At 32.6% G+C, this 18,943-nt stretch overlaps 1 protein-coding gene across 6 annotated transcripts in view; it reads left to right on the top strand.

The window, feature by feature from the left end:
• Positions 1–15,729, top strand: part of LOC118198793 (protein dead ringer homolog) — a 496,618-nt gene extending 480,889 nt beyond the window's left edge. For all 6 annotated transcript variants that reach the window (XM_085815747.1, XM_085815744.1, XM_085815745.1 and 3 more), the window contains 2 exons: positions 10,473–10,721; positions 14,750–15,729. In XM_085815747.1, the coding sequence (XP_085671873.1) occupies positions 10,473–10,721; positions 14,750–14,862 (362 nt within the window). In that variant the 3' untranslated portion in view covers positions 14,863–15,729. The remainder of the gene's footprint in view (positions 1–10,472; positions 10,722–14,749) is intronic.
• The last annotated feature ends 3,214 nt before the right edge of the window (positions 15,730–18,943 follow it).

Raw genomic sequence — 18,943 nt, 5'->3', positions numbered from 1 at the left:
GTATTAGTTATATCGCATGCAATCTCCCTAGAGCAATTCCTTCATCAGAATAGCTCTTTTTCACCTCCTTTTAAAAACACCAGAACAGAAGTATCGTTTTCGCGTAAACACGAAATATTGCCTAGACTGAACTTAAAGATGCATCTTCAGTGAAAATGTGGGCTGGATTTCGGAGTTGCATCCAGTAAAACGAGTAAAAGTGTTGAATGTTTAAATTTCTGAAGCATAATAATGAATCAGTTGAATATTCGAGAAATGTCTGCAATTTGGGATTCTCTGAAATTCTATCATTTGATACCTTAAAAAGTACCGTTTGACAGCTTCAAATAAATTATTTGTTCGAATGTTTGTTGTTGTTCGACTAAATTATCCTATTTGTTCTCTAAGCTATCAATTCAATTCCAGTTTATTTAAATCTATTAAACAAGGAGAATTATTTTTGAATAATTTGTCTGAGCCTGTGACAATAATGTTAATTTCCTAACCGTTAAATTTAAAGTTCGTGTTCTTCGTGGCTTTTGTTAAATAATTTGACATCCCAAATCATAAATTTTGTTCTGATTGCGACAAAATGGGGTTGTTACATCTAGCAATGTTCTATGCTAAAAAAAAAAAAAAAAAAAAAAAAAACTTTCCGAAAAACGAGTTTCCCTTAACATTGATTTAAATGATAGGCTTAAAAAAATAGTCTCGCTGTAAACTGTGTCCCTGCTACGTACGCGAGACATTTTGCGACGCTGATGAAAATATCTCGATTCATCCAGCCTTAATACTCTTTGGCCCATGCTCGAAATATTTGTAAAGCTGGTATTCGACGGTCGAAAGTCACTTTTATCAAGCTTTATAATCCCATTTTCTAAATCAAATCAGTGATCGGCGCAAGTAGCTTAATTAATGGATTATTTATTTTGAGTAAGAAAATCTACGAAAATCCAAGTTTAAAATGTTGCGAAAAGTTTTGTCAAAGAACAAGTCCTGTAAGTTCTGTGTTTTTGCACCGTATTCCCCAATTTCCTGTACACCTGGCGATTTGGTGACGAAAATTAGTCCTCCACGATTTAGTGGTGCAATAGTCGGACTCTCTTACATTACATTCATGGAAACTTTCCTGGACGTTCTTTGTTGCAGCTCTGATAATAAGCAGTATCGGTAAGAACTAAAAGACTAGTTTTTATAGGAGGAAGTGCTCATCTCTTTTAGGATGTTGATCATGGGTTGTTCATTGATCGTGATATTTTGAGAGCACTTCGTCAAAGAGTGCTTACAAGTGACTAATTGATTGAATAGTTAGCATTATGAATTGCTAGCGGTTTTAAACCACCGAAACCTTTCGAGATTTCAGAAGGTGTGGCTACAATAAAATTTAATATTTAATTCTGTGTGATAAGTTTCTTTAATTCCGGGCTGAAAATAACTTGTCTTAACGATTTGTAATCAAGCTTAAGTTTTGAACTTCAAGCAGCAATAAATGATAATGATAAATATATCAATATTAAAAACAAACATTATCAATGGCAATAGATTAGATTTATTAGATTTAAAAAAAGTACACTAGGGTGCCTACCTAAAGGAGGAGATGGCTTCATGGAGGACTTTCTAAAACAAACTGACTTGTATTCACGTTACATGCGGGTAAAATTGTGAAAATGCCCATACTGCCAGCCTATTCACCGGTCAAACGGAAACTCATTGGAAGCTGGCAATTTACAATACCGCGATTTCTGTGAATGGTTTAAAGTTAAAGACCTGATACTTCACACATTGGCAACACAAGCTTAGTCTTGTGGATGTTAAATGTAAGATAGCGTTAATATAACACAACGTCTCAAATTTTTGGAAAAGCTTCTCTGAAAATGATTTCTTTAATGTAGTGGTATTAATATATATATATATTTACTTTTAGAGCAGACATAAATAAAAATTAATTTGCTTAATTTGTAATATTTTTCCTTAAAAGAATAATAGGTTGTGACTTTATAAGATATTTCTCCCGCCTTCTTAGCGTGCCTTCGTGGTGTAGTGGTCTGCACGCTGGCCGCGTATTCCAGAGGTCCATCGTTGGATTCCCGGCGAAGGTTGCTCATTTTTCATCACTCCTGTTTTAAAAATACCTGCCTCTACAACTTTACAGATGTAAAAATAACTTCATGCTAATTTTAGCGGAAAATGTTTTGCTTTGCATTTTTGTTAAAATTTTAAATAACACGTAAATAAATTTAAAGCATTTTACTTTTTTAATTATATCATCTTCGTTGAAAGAAAATATAAAATTCCCCCTTTTGCATTGTAGTAAATATGTATTAGGTCTACAGAAAAGGAAACCCAGTTATGTGTATTTTTCAAATTTCCGACTGTATCCCTCTCAGTCCGGTTACCAAATGATTCCTGTGAAATCAAGTTTAATCATGCATTATATTTTTATCACCGCGGTTGCCGAAAACACAGCTTTAACAAAATGTGACGTCACCCGCCTATAAATAATACTCAACAGTCAGTCAGTTTCTGCTGCTGAATTTTTTTACTGCATTATTGTAGGAGTTAAAGCTACAAGAATCAGCATAATATTCATAAACTTGCTGGACTGGTTTCGAAGGTTTAAATATAGAACCTTCTTACTTCATTTTAAAAGCATTTCCACTAAACATTTCATCGTGGTTTCTTTTGATGTGAAATCATTATTCACCAATGTTCCAGTGGAGGGTGCACTCATATATCTAGAAATAAGACTTCAAGAATTTTGTTTCTCCTGTATCGAAATTGACGAGTTATTTCTCCAACACTGTTTCAAACAAAAAAAAAAAAAATTTTTTTTTTGTTTTTTCCTCCCCAAAATAAGTATTACAACCAAACTGAGCGATTAGCTATGGGAAACCCTTTTAGTCCTATGCATGCTGATATTTATATGCATTATTATGAATCAAAATTATTTGAAATTTTTAAACTTCCCTGTATAATTCCGCTACGTTAACGATACCTTTACCCTATCTGACGATAAAAAAAGTGATTAAATAACCTTTACCGTGTTTTACGGTAATAAAGATCTTTCAATTATGAATTCCATTGGTTTTGCTATGCAGTTCACTTTCGAATCTGAAACATCCGGTCACACGCATTATATCCAAATTCAGTACAGTAAACCGTCATCTGTTTGCCTTCCATCGCACTTCCACTACATTATGATTGTCACACGTTTCTCTTACTATGGCAACTTAAAAAGAATGGGGGGGGGGAATGTTAAAAGGAACTCGCCGTACTCTCAAGAGAAAGTTTTACGTCCGATATTTACAGAAGAAATTCCACTTCTTTACCCCAAAGAGTGACAACTTCATGAAGACAAAGCAACGAGTTATACTTCTAAAAGAACTACTACAATCTTTAACAAAATGAAGACTGATACAGGTACTGTATAAATACCTTTTCAACGTATTTCTACGAAGTTCCTGATGTTTTACATATGGACTGTTGCGCGTTTGGTCTCTTGAAAAGATCTCTTTCTAAGCGCAAACCTAACACGGCTGAAGAAAAGTAGTGGAAGAGGAATTGAAATGAATACCCATGGAAATTTTACGCAAGAGAATTTATGGAAATTTCGATGCAGACTTATATTCTAGAAAAAGGCTATCAGATCGAGAATTAAAAAAAAAAAAAAAAAAAAAAAAAAAACTCTTTACATTTTAAACGTTAACTGAACGGTCCCGAAATCATTCTAAACATGTGTACGCATCCTCTGTACTGTGCCTAATGGAAGTTCTTATAATAGCACTAAAACATTAGTACTCCGATTGTAAAATCGCATTGAATAAGTACCATTTCTATTAAAGTATTGGAATACTTCATGGCACATTAAAGCACCACCACATGTACTAAGTTAGCAATCATTGTCCTAGGTCAAAGATTGTTAAACTGGGGTCCACTCATTTCTTAGAATCTGTGAATCATTAGTCGGGTACAGGAGTGATTTTCCAAACTAAAATTTGATTCGTTATTTAATTTACTTATGCAAGATATTCTTGAAGGAGGAAGGAAAAAAAAAAAAAAAAAAAAAAGCATGCAATTTAATAATTACGCAAAATGCATAAACCATGTTTAATGAATGGTTTAGGTTTTATCATGTAAGTTGTAGTCATTTAGTGAGGTAAGAATTTCCACAAATTTTAAAGGATTTTCAAAAACTTCGCAAATAGGAAATAAACTCACCAATTTTACATTTTCTCCCGTTTTCTAACTTGTTTGTTTGTTATTTGTCACATTGAAATTATTTTGCTAATTACCTTTTTGTAAATTTAAAAAAAAAAAAGTGTTTCAAGAGAACTCAGATGACATTTAGGAAGAGAAGATATTCCTACTGCATGGCCTTTTAGATAGAAATCCTGACTTCATCTCACCGTATCTTTACGTTATTAGAATTTGACGTATATGACTGGTTTGTAATTTTAACTATCCGTTTATAAAAACATGTGTAACGAAAGACTTACTTATTTGCAAGTTTCTATTACCGCATTTCCTTGCGTTTGAATTCCTAACTTCTTAGAGCCAGATTCTGAAAGTTTTAAAAATATTCGGGTAATTTTCTTGCTCGCTGCGTTCAGAGAAGGAACTCTTCTAAATTTCAAAATGGCTTCATCCATGTAGTGATTGTTTACATTTCACTAACAAAAACAAACTATCGCAAACTCGGTCCGAGGTTCGAATCCCGCGAACGGGCTGGCTGCGTGGGCGTTTTCGTGGTTTTCCCTATATGTAACGTGTATACGAGCTAGTTTCCCTCAGCAAGTGCCCCACGAAGGCATTCCTCCTCTTAGACAGATAGCCCTCGAGTGCTTTGCCTCAAACAAATGAACGAAGCCAAATCGTTAATCATGAATTATAGTTACTCATCGGCAAGGTTTTTATTATTATTATTATTATTATTATTATTATTGGTACTTTTCCGTTTTGCCGACGCAAGCGATAAAGTCGCCAATAATGGTACAACCGATGCCAAACGGAATATTCTCGCTGGTAACCTTTTACGCCTCATTCAGATAGTTCAGTTTTATGTCTAAGGCCATTTTCGGCAATTAAATCAATTAGGATGCAATCACAGCGCTTACCCGAAGCCGAAAATATAGAAAAGGTAAAGTCAAGGGTTAAATTCATCAATTCTAATGAGAATGCATTAGCGAAGTAAAGCACTGCAGTTTTACATAATTTCTGAGTAAGTTATTCATACGAATTGAAGTATTTCTTGCATTTAAACTTGTGTTCCAAATTAAGATTTAACTTGAAATTAATGTAGATAATTACTGAGAGCATTATATTTTTGTAGAGTAGTATACGTGAGATGAGATCGCTTGGGGTCACGTGATATGAACCGGCGAAACAGGATGTTGAACCATGAAAGCATAGTAAATTCTTAAATTAATGTCTTTTTATAAATTTATTGTCTTTATTTATTGGCTTTTTATAAAATTTTAAGCGATATTAAAATGTTTATGCCTTCAAAAAAAAATTCTTAGGACTAAAATTTTTTTTAATATTTTTTGTGTGTATAATGTATGTTGTCGCCAATAAAGTCTGCTTGGCGAGATTTGCGCCGGCGAAACGGAAAAGTACCTTATTATCATTAGATTTGTTAGTTATCAGTTACGAGAGGGGAAGGGCTGTGCTCATGTAAACGTACTTCAAAATAAAGCGAATATTCTTATTGTGAAAATTGATAACTGAGGGTATTTATACTTTTGAGTAAGAGTTATGCTGCAGTTTAAATTAATTAACCTTGTTTTTAGATTTTCTGGGGCATTACTCACGTTTCGGGTAGAGAAAAAAATGTAAAATTTGAGTCCTAAATGTTAAAAATCTCATAATAATACTCATGTATTCGCAGCCCGTGTAGAATTGATTCGGGATAGTGGTATAGTTAGAAGGGAGATCCGCTCTGGGTGACATTAGTAAAAAAAAAAAACAAAAAAAAAAAAAAAAAAAATTAGTTTGCACTCTCTGACATTCGAACTTGCGTACTGTTTAAAATACTGATCATAATAGCGCGTGGTAGAAGCATATTTAACTCCTTAAAATCTTCAGGCGATATTAGAATAACAGTTATTTCGTGAAAAATACTGCGTATTCCGTGAAGAATTCGACATGGTCGCTCTTCAGCCTGAATAAAACTGATGTGTTTGCTAATATATTTATCATATATTTTACTTAAATGAGAACTAAAAGTAATATTTTGCGTTATGTCTGGAATCACGGCAACTCATTTCTATGTACCCATGAGCATAAACTACATCGTTTATCCGAATTAAATCGGATATTATCATAACGGATAACAATTTTTTTCCCAGATAAGCCACGAGTATTTTCGTTACGTTATATACTTTTCGAATAAATAATTTGCGATAATGATGTAATTTTTTTACACTTTTTGCGCATAACAAATGTCAGGATTTCTGTATTAATTTTTTAAATTTTGTTTAACATCCTCATGTTGTAATTCATTTATTCTTAATTTTATCACAATTTGTTTTAAATAAATCGTTGGTCTTCCAATTGTGTTCACGGAATCTTGTAATACCATGTAATTTGCCTTGGAGTTCCGAAGTTAAAATCAAAATTCAGAAGAGTTTTGAATACTATGAGGACCTTAAAACCAAATATCTAAAATAATTGATCAACTATTTTTTTTTTTTTTTTAATTTCTGTTGTTATTATTACCTAAATTATTTCGAAGATCTTTTGTGTGTAATAATATTCAAAATAATGATTTTCTTATCCTTTTCCGTACAAAGTGCACTGAACATTGATATAATTTTAGTTTTAGCCTTTACTTTTCACAAAGGAAAATTATATTGTTATGGGTTTCCTCAATCGACAAAGCTTGAAGACCATTGCTTTAAATTATCGAATCAGTGTCTTGTGAAGGAAACTAGAAACATGAGTATGTAAAACAAAAACAAAACAAAACAAAACAAATTAATAAAAACAATGACTTAAAAACTGTTAATGCTTCGTAAAGTAGCATTAAGTTTCTCGTTTCAAAAATATCTTCTGAAGATCATCAAAAATCAGTACTTCGATTCAATCTGCAATTCATTAACCAGTTGCGCGATTTAAAAGCAATCAGTTCACTTCTTGATAATTTAAATCTTTACTTTTTTATTACAAAGCTAATTGATATAATTTAAAATCATTCAATTTTAAGTACATCCAACTGATAATTTTAACAAATATATTTGCAGCATTATTTCAATGTCTAAAGATGCTTCTAACGCAGTGTATTGTTTGTTTCGGTAAGAATAATTTGGACTTCTTTAATTATATATCTAATTAAAATAAATTAATATGCGTTTAATACACAATGCACATTTAAAAACATTTGCAACGTTATTAATAATAATATGTATGCAGATTTCAAATTTTGCTTTAATTAAAAAATTTAATATTAAATAAAAAATTATTTAGTATTAATTTTTACTCTTAATTCCTCATACTCTTTGAAGTCTTATACTTTCTTAACTAATTTTTATTTACTTGTTATTAATTCTTAAATGAAAGGTTAAAGGGGTTTGAAAAATTTTTAGGATTTGAGAAAAATTTGATTTGCCTCACCTCTAATTTACTTTATTACAATTTTATTCATAAAACACATATCTGCTTCATATTATTTTAGATAACAATGTAATATAAATAAAAAAAAATATTAATTTAGTGGTTCAGGGACTTTCGAAATCGGTAGAGAAATTGTGTGGAACGTCAAAGGTCGACGGAATATGATCTGAAGACCTGAGTTGCGAATTATGAAAGTTCTTGTGAATAGAGTAGAGACAGACGAATCAAAATTGTGCGCTTAGCTCTGAATAAGCGCATTTGAGAGTTTCAAATCACATTTTCAGATTGAGGAAGAGCGGAGAATTCAAAATTGGTTTGCGAAAATAGTAGCAAAACATTAGAAGTCGGGTTTTAACACTTAACTGTTAGCGGTTCACTTTATTTGCACCCGCGGCAAGTTGTTGCGCCGACTCGATCAATCGGGAATCGCATGTCTTGGCGTTTAACTTGACTTGTAGCGCCATCTCTCGTTCGAGTGTGTAAGCTGTAAGCGGGAGAAAGAACGGCTGGGCAACGGTTCCCATGATTGATAATTGAAAAATGAGAGCCCAGAGCCTGTCGTGCACCCAATTTATTTTATGTCATACTCAGGGGAAACCTGCATTCTGTTGCTTAGCATTGGAAATGATGAATGAACCCGAATTTGTTCTGGATTATACATAGAAAAGCTGGCCAACGAAATAGTTTTGTTAATTGATGACTAATCTTCGGCGAAAGTTGGCCGAGTAAAAGAAGTAATTGAAACTGCGTTTCATTAAATGGAGAAGGCGGGTTGTTTTCTCTTTCTGTTATTCTTTTTTCCCTCCTTCTCACCCCCTTTCCTGTTCGATTCTGCGCCCAATCTGGACGTGTGTTGTTCGTTTTCTCCTCCTTCGATGGTACCCCCCTCCCGCCAGTAGGATTGGATATCTCTTCTGAATTTCGTTCACGTTTATATGCATCGCATCTTTAATTATATCAGAGATGCTTGATAATTATGTTGGCTGTTCAATTGTGTGTGCCTGCCCTCTCGCAAACTGCCTTCGTTTTACCTACTTCGTACGCCTGGCCAGTTTCTTGGCGTGTCGACGCGTCCTGCTGTGTCCCTCATTTGTTGTCTTCAAGATCTTGAAAACTATCCACGCTCATCACGCATGTTCAGGCTAAAGTCCGTTATCACTCCCTTATCTATATATATTTTTTAGCCATTCATAAAGTGTCTTCGTGACAAGCTGAAAGTTCAGTAGGGGAGGTCCGTCTTTGAGAATATGTAATTTGAGAAATCATTGCTTTAATCAATGTTCTTCAGGAAGGCAGTAATACTTTGCGTATCCACCCACACCTCCCTAAATTGAAAAAAATCGTGTTTCACCAACGCTTTCGAATTTTTCTAAAATTCATTTAATGAACTATTGTGCTTAAAGTAATGCAGATTGAAAAAAATTCCATCTTTAGTGTTATAAAATTCAGGGCTTGTTTCCTCTGATCTGCTTGTAATAATGTTAAATTGTCTCCAGTTTAGGTATGCGTTTCTTCGAGTTCGCTGTAATAGTTCATAAAAATTAATATTTTCTAAATTCATTCTTTACGTGCTGAGTTTTAATTTTATTTGGCATTGAAAATGTAATTGTATGAGTTGACCATAATGTATATTACTTTTAACTAAGAATAGAAACGAAAAAGTTGGAATTTTTTTTTTTATATTTTGAAATTCTTCTACTATATTCTGCCATCCGGTGCTACCACACCAGCTGCATTTGCTCTTGCGCTGTTCCTAAAGAGAATCATATTCAAAACAAAGTTGGATTTTATACTAAAAGAATCCTGCCGTCTATTCTGTAAAAAGCTATTTTTTTAAAATGTCCTACCTTTGTAAACGATGTATTTAAAAGAACATGCCTAGGGCCCAAAACTGCGATACAAATCAGCTGAAGGCTCACAACAGCCAGGCTTTATTGGTGATATACAAAGTTACTGCTACAAAATTAATAATATAGAGCTTTTGCTGTAAGAATAATATAGAGTTAGGGCTACATTTTACTTTTATTTTATTGTGATCTTAATTTTTAACGATGACTTATTGGCCTTGGAGATTGACTGCCCGTTGATATAAGCTCTTTTCCGTCGGAGGTCAGTCCAACCTTGGACACTCCAGGAAAGACATGAAATAAATATTTACGAGTAAAATAGATCGTGTCTTTTTTTCAAATGCGTTTCTGAAAGCACCCACCGAGTCGTTAATGATAATCGTAAAGTGGAAGACGTTTCCTTCTTTGATAACTACCTTATTCCCTAGTTCGCGCAGTCACAAGTTATTTCCTTAAATTATCAGGCTACGATAAAATGACATTGAGGTGCTCTAGTTATTAAATAGTAAACATTGACTCATGTTCACCATTTGATTAGTTTCATTTCAGGTCTTCCTGATGTTCTGTTAAAAACAGTGAGTTTTAACCTACTTTACCGCAAGCATGCCTTTTATCACTGCTAGAAAACCATTCTTCTTTCCAAAAAATACAGTAATCATACAGATTAATTGCTTTTTAAAGGTGTTTCAGAAATTAAATAACAAAAGGCATAGAAAATGTTGATAATTATCAAAGCTTGAATAAAAGAAGTTTTTTATATTCATAAACTGAAACTAAATATTTAACAGGTCATTAAACTATTTAAATAAAAGTCGGACCGCATGCTTCCTGAAACTATGAAAGAAATCCCCCCCCAGGGCCGAATTTTGTCTGGTTTAAAACTTCTAATGCAGACTGTAATATATATGCTTTTTTTTTTTTTTTTTTTTTTTTTTGTCTGGTGGAATTTATGAGGTATAACTGAAAATCGTTATTAGTTTGGTGTTTTAAACAAACCTTTCCAATATTTAAGTAAATAATTTTTTTCCTTCTCAGGCGAAGAAGACAACTGCAACAGCATCCCGTCCACTCCCAATCCTATGGTGATGCCACAGCAGGAGGCCTTGAACCTGGAAGTTTCCCGGAATTCGACGACGAGCGAACACAGGCCCCTCAACATGGCGTCACGAAGGTCTCACGGAGACGAGAGCGTGACTCCCGCCAAACGGCTGCTCACAGAAGAAGAGAGGCTCACTTCACGATCGAGTATGCCCAGCACCCACATCAAGATCACCAACAATCGAGGTACGTGGTTAGGTAATAAATCGAGGTGCATCAACCAAAACTGCATAACAACATAAAGTACCAGCATCTTTATTTTCGCCAATTCATAAATATTCTTAGTGGTTCTGGGCACAAAGGTATTGGCACCTTTTATGCCAGGTATCGCTGTAAAGGCTTTCTGTCAAACTCTGTATACTAATCATAATTCCATCGGGCTAAAACTAGAGAGATTGGGAGGACTCTTAATAGGTATTTGCGGGCGGAATTTCTTAGATTTTTAAATATACCGTATTTTCGGGCAGAATTTTTCCCCTCGATTTTTAATTAAGGCAATATCGAAGTACAAGGACCTGTTGATGAAGGCAGAGCTAAATCGGTAATTATTCTTACAAGCTCCTTTGATTAAGAAGGTCTTCATTTTACAAGACAAATTTAATACTTTCATATGTACTACACATATTCCGAAGTACTTGAAATTTTTATCAACGAATAACAGTATTATTTATGGGAAAAATTTTGAAATGGATGTTTTGATCCGTTTTAATGGTTATGAATACTTCAAACATTTTAAAGAAAATTGAACTACTACGTGATACTAATACATACAGAAAAATGTAAAAAAAAAGTAAGATGCTTACCTATGCTCTTCGCGATATCAAATCAAAATATTAATAAATCTTTAATTTTCTTTGTCTGATGCATCGGTTTTCTGCCCGATAGCAGTGTTTAAGATCAGAAACATCCATTGTGTTGAAAATCCCTGTTTCCTTAAAACTTAATTAATTTTTGTGAAATTAATTTCCTTTATGGTATCATTTTTGGCTACCGTTATATTTTCTCCCTAAGCACTAAGTTGGGATTATCTCCAGTCATCCAAATCTAAACTGCATTTCAAGCTAAATTTTTTATCTTTAACTGTGACGTCCTCGGGATAGGCTATTTTTGTTACCATATACCGCAGCACCGATTGTACCGATATTTGCGCTGAGCCTTCGATATCTTGTCCACTTACTCAGGTCTTTTCCTCCCACGCACATGACGATACATCTTCCAGTAGTCTCAGGTGTGCTAAACAGATGTATCTTTATTATCTTGAGGTATTATCTTGAGATTGTATTTTTACAAAGCTACATTCTGAACTGGCATTGAAAAAGAGCCAGCCTATTTACAGAGGAAATTAACAGAAAGTCGGTAGAATTCAACTTAAATAAAAATTGTTAGCGAAGGGGGTATCCTCCAATAAAAAAAAAAATAAAATAAAAAAAAATAAATAAAATAAAATTCCAGAAAGCTGAAAGTTTGCATCATACGTGACTTCCGTGTTCGAAACCAGTCGAACAGTCAGTGAATTGCAAACCAAAGCTGGCAGACTAAGATGCTTATTAGTGAAAGTGGTAGGATCCAAAAGGTAATTAATTATTAATCTACTTTGAATTTATTGAGTGAATTTTACGTTTGATAAACCTCTTCCATTGCAGAAAGAGTTTCTTTAAAGCAACACATATAACTTACTGGAATTCCATCAGTTTTATGAGGCACAGGGCGTCAGCATATTGACTAGTATAATACACATTAGCACATATGTATTGATTCATTTCATTGGATAATTAACTAAACGGCACATACTATACAGAATGATCGTCCCTAAGCGGGAACATTTATCCTCCCCCTAAATCGAGTAAAAATGTGTTTTTGTATCGATACATGTACAGTATAGTACAGTTTATATGTTTTTATAGTGGTGCAATATTATACTTTACAATCAACTTGTGAACCCCTCCAAATTAATTGTTCTACCAATTTCGACACTGGTAAATTGCTGAATACTGCTAATGGGTACTGCTCCAGGCAAATAGGCTGAATGCATGGATGCTTTCGTGATGTTCTCCACGTGTAACGTGGATACGAGCCAGTTTGCCTTAGTCTACGAAAGTCCTCTACGAAAGCACCCCTTCTCATTAGGCCGATAACCCTTGCCTGCTTTGCCATAATCAGATAAACAAAACCAAACCCAAATTAAATAATTGAATAAGATTTTATTGATAACAGTTATTTGTCTTCGATCCTTATTCGACCTCCCTCTCCCCCGAACAGTTTTCTGCGGACAACTACTATCCAAATTTATGTATATAGTACGTGAAAAATGCTTGAAATTTTCCGAAACTTTCGTATTCTTGTCATGTTCACATTCTAGCATCATATACTGGCAGCTGAATAATTATGTTCCAAGGGTTTGGGCAACTGACTGGAAGTTAAAATAATGCTTTTAAAATGAAATTTTTGCAATGTACTATACTTACAACTCTCCCATTTCTTTCTCCTACGAACTCTTATAATAACCGAACTGTCGTAATCCAGAACTTTTCGAGATCATATTTCAAATTAAATATCGATTTTGAGGGTTTCCGATTGCATTTTGACTATTTCTTTGCTTAATATCTGTGTGTACGAACAGAGTAAAGGAAACGTTTTTCCGAAACATTTTGTAAAATGGATTCAAATAGAGTTTTTCCTGACGTCTGTACGTACATTCGTATGTATATATCTCATATAACTCAAAAGCGATAAGCCGTAGAACGTTGAAATTCTGTACGTCAGGCATACAAATCTAGTTGTATATCTTCTTTTTTTATTGTAATTGGCAATATCAAAAGTGTGTTTTGAAGGACGAAAATATTCATCTTTTGGCAACGTGAAATTTAATTTGCTGGTAATTTTTACCAGCAATATTTCCATTGCATTGTACAATATTATTGGATCTATTAGTAATCATTATATTATTGGATTAATTAGCATAATTATTTGATCAATTAGCATTCAATCGGCCAGTATGCTATATTATAGGATTAGTCATTTTTAATAATCCTGAATTAGACTAGTAATATTTTTAACCTATGATGCAATGTGACGGGGTGAAATATTTCGGAAAATTATGAAATTTTATGGGTAGTATATCTAACAAAACGGGTCGATTATTTTGAATAATCATGTAATTTTATCATTAGTAATGCTATACAGCACGGATTCCCAAACTTTTTGTTGCATCGACCCTTTTCAAAGGAACGTATTCCTTCATCGACTGAATTACATTTTTCTCTATAATATAGAGAAATGTGCACGACATATTCATACTACAAATTATTGCGCACAAATAACTTAAAGATGACAAGGTTTAAGAAAGAATGCATTAAGAATTTAAACAAAAGTTTTGAAAAATGGTTTAATAGATTTTACGTTTCATTATTTTTTGTATTATTAGCCCAAAGGGGCGGTAGCCCAGAAGGGCTATGATAAATTTTATATCAGTGAGCAATTAATTATCAGTTTTATTAATAATTTATTGTAATCAATGAGATCTTGATTATGCCGATCCATTGCCGGTGCATATTCAAACCCAGTCGACCGCTTGGTCATCGAAACAGGTGGATATTTCATATAGTTTTACTAGGAAAAATATTTGGGGGAGCTTAGCATTTTTTGCTTCAAAATAAGCAAAAAAGTGTATTTTTTTAAAGTTTTTCCGTCTAATTAGTAAATTTCAATCTGCATTATGTTGACCGCTCTGCAATTTATTTTCAAATTCTATTTTCATTTACATACACTTGGATAGTGCTTGGTGCGATTACAGCAAAGGCAATACTAGAAATAATTTTTAATACGCCAGCTGTATCTCATAAAAACTCACAAACTTAACCAAAAATTGCTTTAAATACTTAACAGAAGATTTAAATTTTGCGTACCACAATAAGCACTGCATTTTTCGTTGCACTGTCGCCATTCTCATACGCACTGGCTGTGGCATCATTACTTCTCAGCAAAACTTCTGTGCACATCGGTGTTGCCTTTTCCATTAGTATAGTCAAAATTGCAGTTTTTGAGTATAAAATCTTAAGACTAATTTACGATAAAGTTTAAAATCAGATGCAACTCTTTCGGCCGCCCTGTATTTGTCGGGTATATTATTCAATTAACCTAATAATTTACTAATAGTATTTATAGTGTGTTATGTCCTAGATGAGTACTAATTGGAGTTGTTTTTCTCTTTAAAGGCCCGGACGGTAGGACGCAATCGGATGGTTCCTTGATGGTGAGCATGGAAGTGAACGGCATCATGTACCAAGGTGTGCTCTTCGCGGCTCCAAACCACAGAAATCGCCTTTAACGGACGAGTCGCCTCCACCGCCTTTCGTGCCTTCGATTTACTTAAAGAAATTAAATAAATAAAAACAAAAACATTTCGATCGAGAAAGAAGAACCCAAGCATTCTCCCTGGACTTGACGTGATACGAGCAGCAGCTTCTTTGCCAAACTGCAATCTCTCTCTCTCTTTCTCCGGAATAAACAAAGACGTGAAGTTTTAGATCTCCTTTCTTTCCTTTTAAAATCGTCATAACTCTCAATCTGAAGACTTTTATCAAAAAGGTGGTATAACCCACCTGGACGCAGCTAGCGCGCCGCAGCTAAATCAGCAGAGGAGTGAAGAACTATTTGTGGACGCTTTCAATCAAATGTATATTTGTACTCGCATGAATTCAGTTGTGCATTTGTTATTTCATGTCGTTCGTTGACTGCAAAAGATGGACGCTTTTTTTACAAATTCAAAATTCTGTATTTGAAATAAATACCCATACTAGAAGACTTCGTTCAGTACAGAAGATAGTGCAGTAAAAAGCTTATGGTGAACTTTGGTGGTCCCTTTTTTGCCAGATTTGGACATGACTGTAAAAAATTTCGGATTTTGTCTATATATTTTGCAGTCAGAATTTCATACAACCAGAACAGAGGCAACATTCTGGATAGAAGAAAGGGAAAATAGTTAGTCAGGTCTAGTTACTACTAATGATATATTAAAAATTTGGTTAGCATCTAAAGAGAAACTTTAAAATCAAAATTTTGTAAATACTAGGACAAGTAATCAATTTTCCATAACGCTGATATTAATTTTTTTATAATTGTTTCATTCTTATCTTAAAAGTATAGCACTTGAAATGTATTTGAATCGTAATTAAAAGAAAAAAAAAAAAAAAAACAGTGTCTAACTTGGCGAAAGGGGCCATCGAAAAATGATGATCAGAACTATTTTAAATAGTGGTATATTACTAACTTACACCTTTACCTTTAATGTTTGAATGCCCAGTCAAGTTAACAAAGAAAAAAGTAATTTATTTATTTATTTTTTTTTTAATCTATCTTTAAATAAATGAATCTTGCTTCCATAGCACTTAAATAATGAAGGTTTTAAATCATCATATTTTTGCCTATTGTCACTTCCGAAAAGTCTACATCTACATATTCTTAAATGCTGAAAATGGAAAACCCGTGTATCTTTTTATTTAAAAGGTAACGTTTCTCTACATCAGATTTTAGACTATGTCTCATTTTCCATCAATGGAAGTTGTTATACAAATGCTCTGCCAAAGGTTTTTCTCCTCAATTGTAAATAAATACATCGCGAAAAAGTAGTCTAAGCATAAGTATTTCTTTTAAATCACCTTAATTTTTATCTAGGATGTTTCTAAACTAAACCAGAGAGATAATAGTTGCTCATTGTTCTCTTTTTATAAATACTCTTTAAGTGTAAATGTTTCATTTTATTAGAATATTTAACTTTTTCAGATACATCATTGCACATTTTTTTTTCGTTTTTGACTCTGACTTGTAATGTGACAGCTCCTTTGGGTTTTTGCTTAATGTTTGCTTTTAAATTTCCTCATTTTAAACCTTTCAGAGAAAATATTTTAAGTTAAAAAAAAAAAATGTATTTATTTTATTTCGTCGCTGTTGATTTCATGCTATCGGGAGAATTTGTTTTCGAGCAGATAGGCATAGGCTGTTTTGTTAAAGTGATTTCTTAACGATGGTTATCGTAATATTAAAATGTTTGTTGAGTTCCTTGTTCATGTATTTATTTTTTTTTAAGTGACCTGTCCGAATGCTGCTGAAAGTGTGACTGCTGTTTAGAGAGATGTATGTTGTTTTATTTGGGGGTGTATGAAGGGCCGCACAGAATCTCAGGGAAAAATTCTATGTTCTGTTTAGTTTTTCTCTGTGCGGCCTTTGTTTCAATTCAGCAGTTTTTGTTTACGTCAATAATTTGTAAAAGACACGAACGAAGTCAGCTTGAAAATAAAAATTTTAGATCAAGTTTATATTTAGGAAAATATATGACACGATAAAGAAGAATTATGATGATTAGCAAATTGATGATAGTTTTTGATTCAAAAGAAACAACATTTTTTCAAACGGTCCATAATTCATATCTATTAATATTAATTATTTAAATTATTTTAGCTGTCTTCAAGTTTTAATATCGTTTGAAAAGAGTCGATATCTTTCTAATTATCACTTGTCAATAAATCTGATAATTTTCATTAATTACCCATCATATATTTTAAAAAGATGCTACACTATTTGAGAAAAATGATTATTATTTTGAATCAAGCACGAATGGCTTTTATCGAAAGGAACATTAAACATATGATTACAAATTGATGAGTTTTTATGTGATATTTTTATCACTGGTGATGTCATTATTTTGAACGCAGCTTTCATATACAAGTAAATGATTTTTTCTGCTTCACAGAATCGTTTCATCAGGAAAAGAAAAAAAAATACTTAAAAATTGTCACCCTTAAAAAAAATTGTGTGACAAGTTATGCGACTTTAAAAAATTATGTGCATTCAGAATGGTTATTTCCTCTTAAAAATAACTGGCATTTAAAAAGAAATTGCGTTGAAAAATAATATTTGAAGCAATATTTTTTTCATTACTATTCCATATGACAAAAAAAAAAAAAAAAAAAAAAAAAAACCCTTCGTCGAATTTTTTTAAAAAGAAGATGCAAGGGTATTTTCTGTAGGACTAATTCAGTCATGTGAAAATTAAATGAACATTTTATATTTAATAACTCACTTAAAAACTTTATTCATTTCGGTATCAAATTATCCAAATTTCTTGATAATTTTCTTTTATTAAGAAACCGTATTAAATTAACTAATACATGATAAAAGAAAATAAATATTAAAAAAGAAACTTCGTTCGTGACTTTTTTTTTTTTGTTTCTTAATGTATTATATTGTATGCCCATTTAGTGCAGTTACGTTCATGACTTTCAAAAACGTTCTTCGAAGAATAAAATTGGCCTTTGAAATTATCTTAAGAACATGTGAACGTAGCTTTGACTCCATGGATTGACGGGGTTATTATTATCATTATTATAACTATTTTAATGTGCTGAAATTTCTTGCCTTTTAATTAAGCCTTGTTAATAGTTCAAGGAATAATAATGTTATGGCCAGTCAGTTCACGGTGTGCTAAGCGTCATACGTCGGAAATATATTTTGCTTTCTGAAAGAGGGCTCACTTTCCTCGTTCGTTTTATATTTAAACACTATTTTAATGTACTAGTCATCAGAAATAAAATAAAAACTTAATTGATTGGTAGAATGAAAATTGGGAATAAGCTGTCTTAGTAAAAATGTAATTCATCTTAGTTATCCAAAGCAGTGAAAAACAAAAGCGAAGGAAAAATATTTTTTGAAATCAAAACTTTTTAGATTTAATAAAGATTTGCTGCGATTTTTTCTTCCTCAAACCAGTGGAATTTAAAATAGTAAACTGAAATTTTGATCATATCATTAAAAAAAAAAAAAAAAAAAAATCGCTGCTTTGCCTCTTTTGGATGTTTTTAGGGTCTTTCAGGACATTTTAGAACAAAAAAGACAGTCTTCTATTTGTTTAAGAAATCAGTTTTTTTATAATTAACTTACAACTAGTTTTACCAAGAGGGTAAATAGAAAATTTTTTATATTTTTACAGAAAGAAAGAAAATTTTATGTATAGTAATTTATGTATAGTATATGTAAATAGTTAATGGTTTTACCAATATTTATAACAAAGGGAAAAGAGGGAAAAAGTATAGTATTTGTGCCTTTTTGGATTTGGCAAAAATTAGGCTTAAAGTTTTCCTATCATAATTTGAATATAAGTTTTTCACTGATGTAAAAAGTATTCTCTTTTACTGTTCAACAGTTTTATGTATTTCCGATCGACAAGAATAAAATAATGGTTGAGCAACCTCAGAACTCAAATTATTCAATAAATATAAACAAATTCAGGAAATTATTGTAAATAGTCAATCAATAACAGTAAAAGTGCACAGAACTTTGCAAAAATAATCACTTCTAAATTTCAGCAAAAAAGGGAGCATTGAAACTGACCAAAATACGCGGTAACCTTAAGA

This window comes from Stegodyphus dumicola, chromosome 4 (assembly GCF_044657685.1).
Source record: "Stegodyphus dumicola isolate Sdum_Otavi_A_Nest chromosome 4, ASM4465768v1".
Taxonomy (NCBI): domain Eukaryota; kingdom Metazoa; phylum Arthropoda; class Arachnida; order Araneae; family Eresidae; genus Stegodyphus; species Stegodyphus dumicola.
This window is presented reverse-complemented; position numbering and strand designations above follow the sequence as displayed.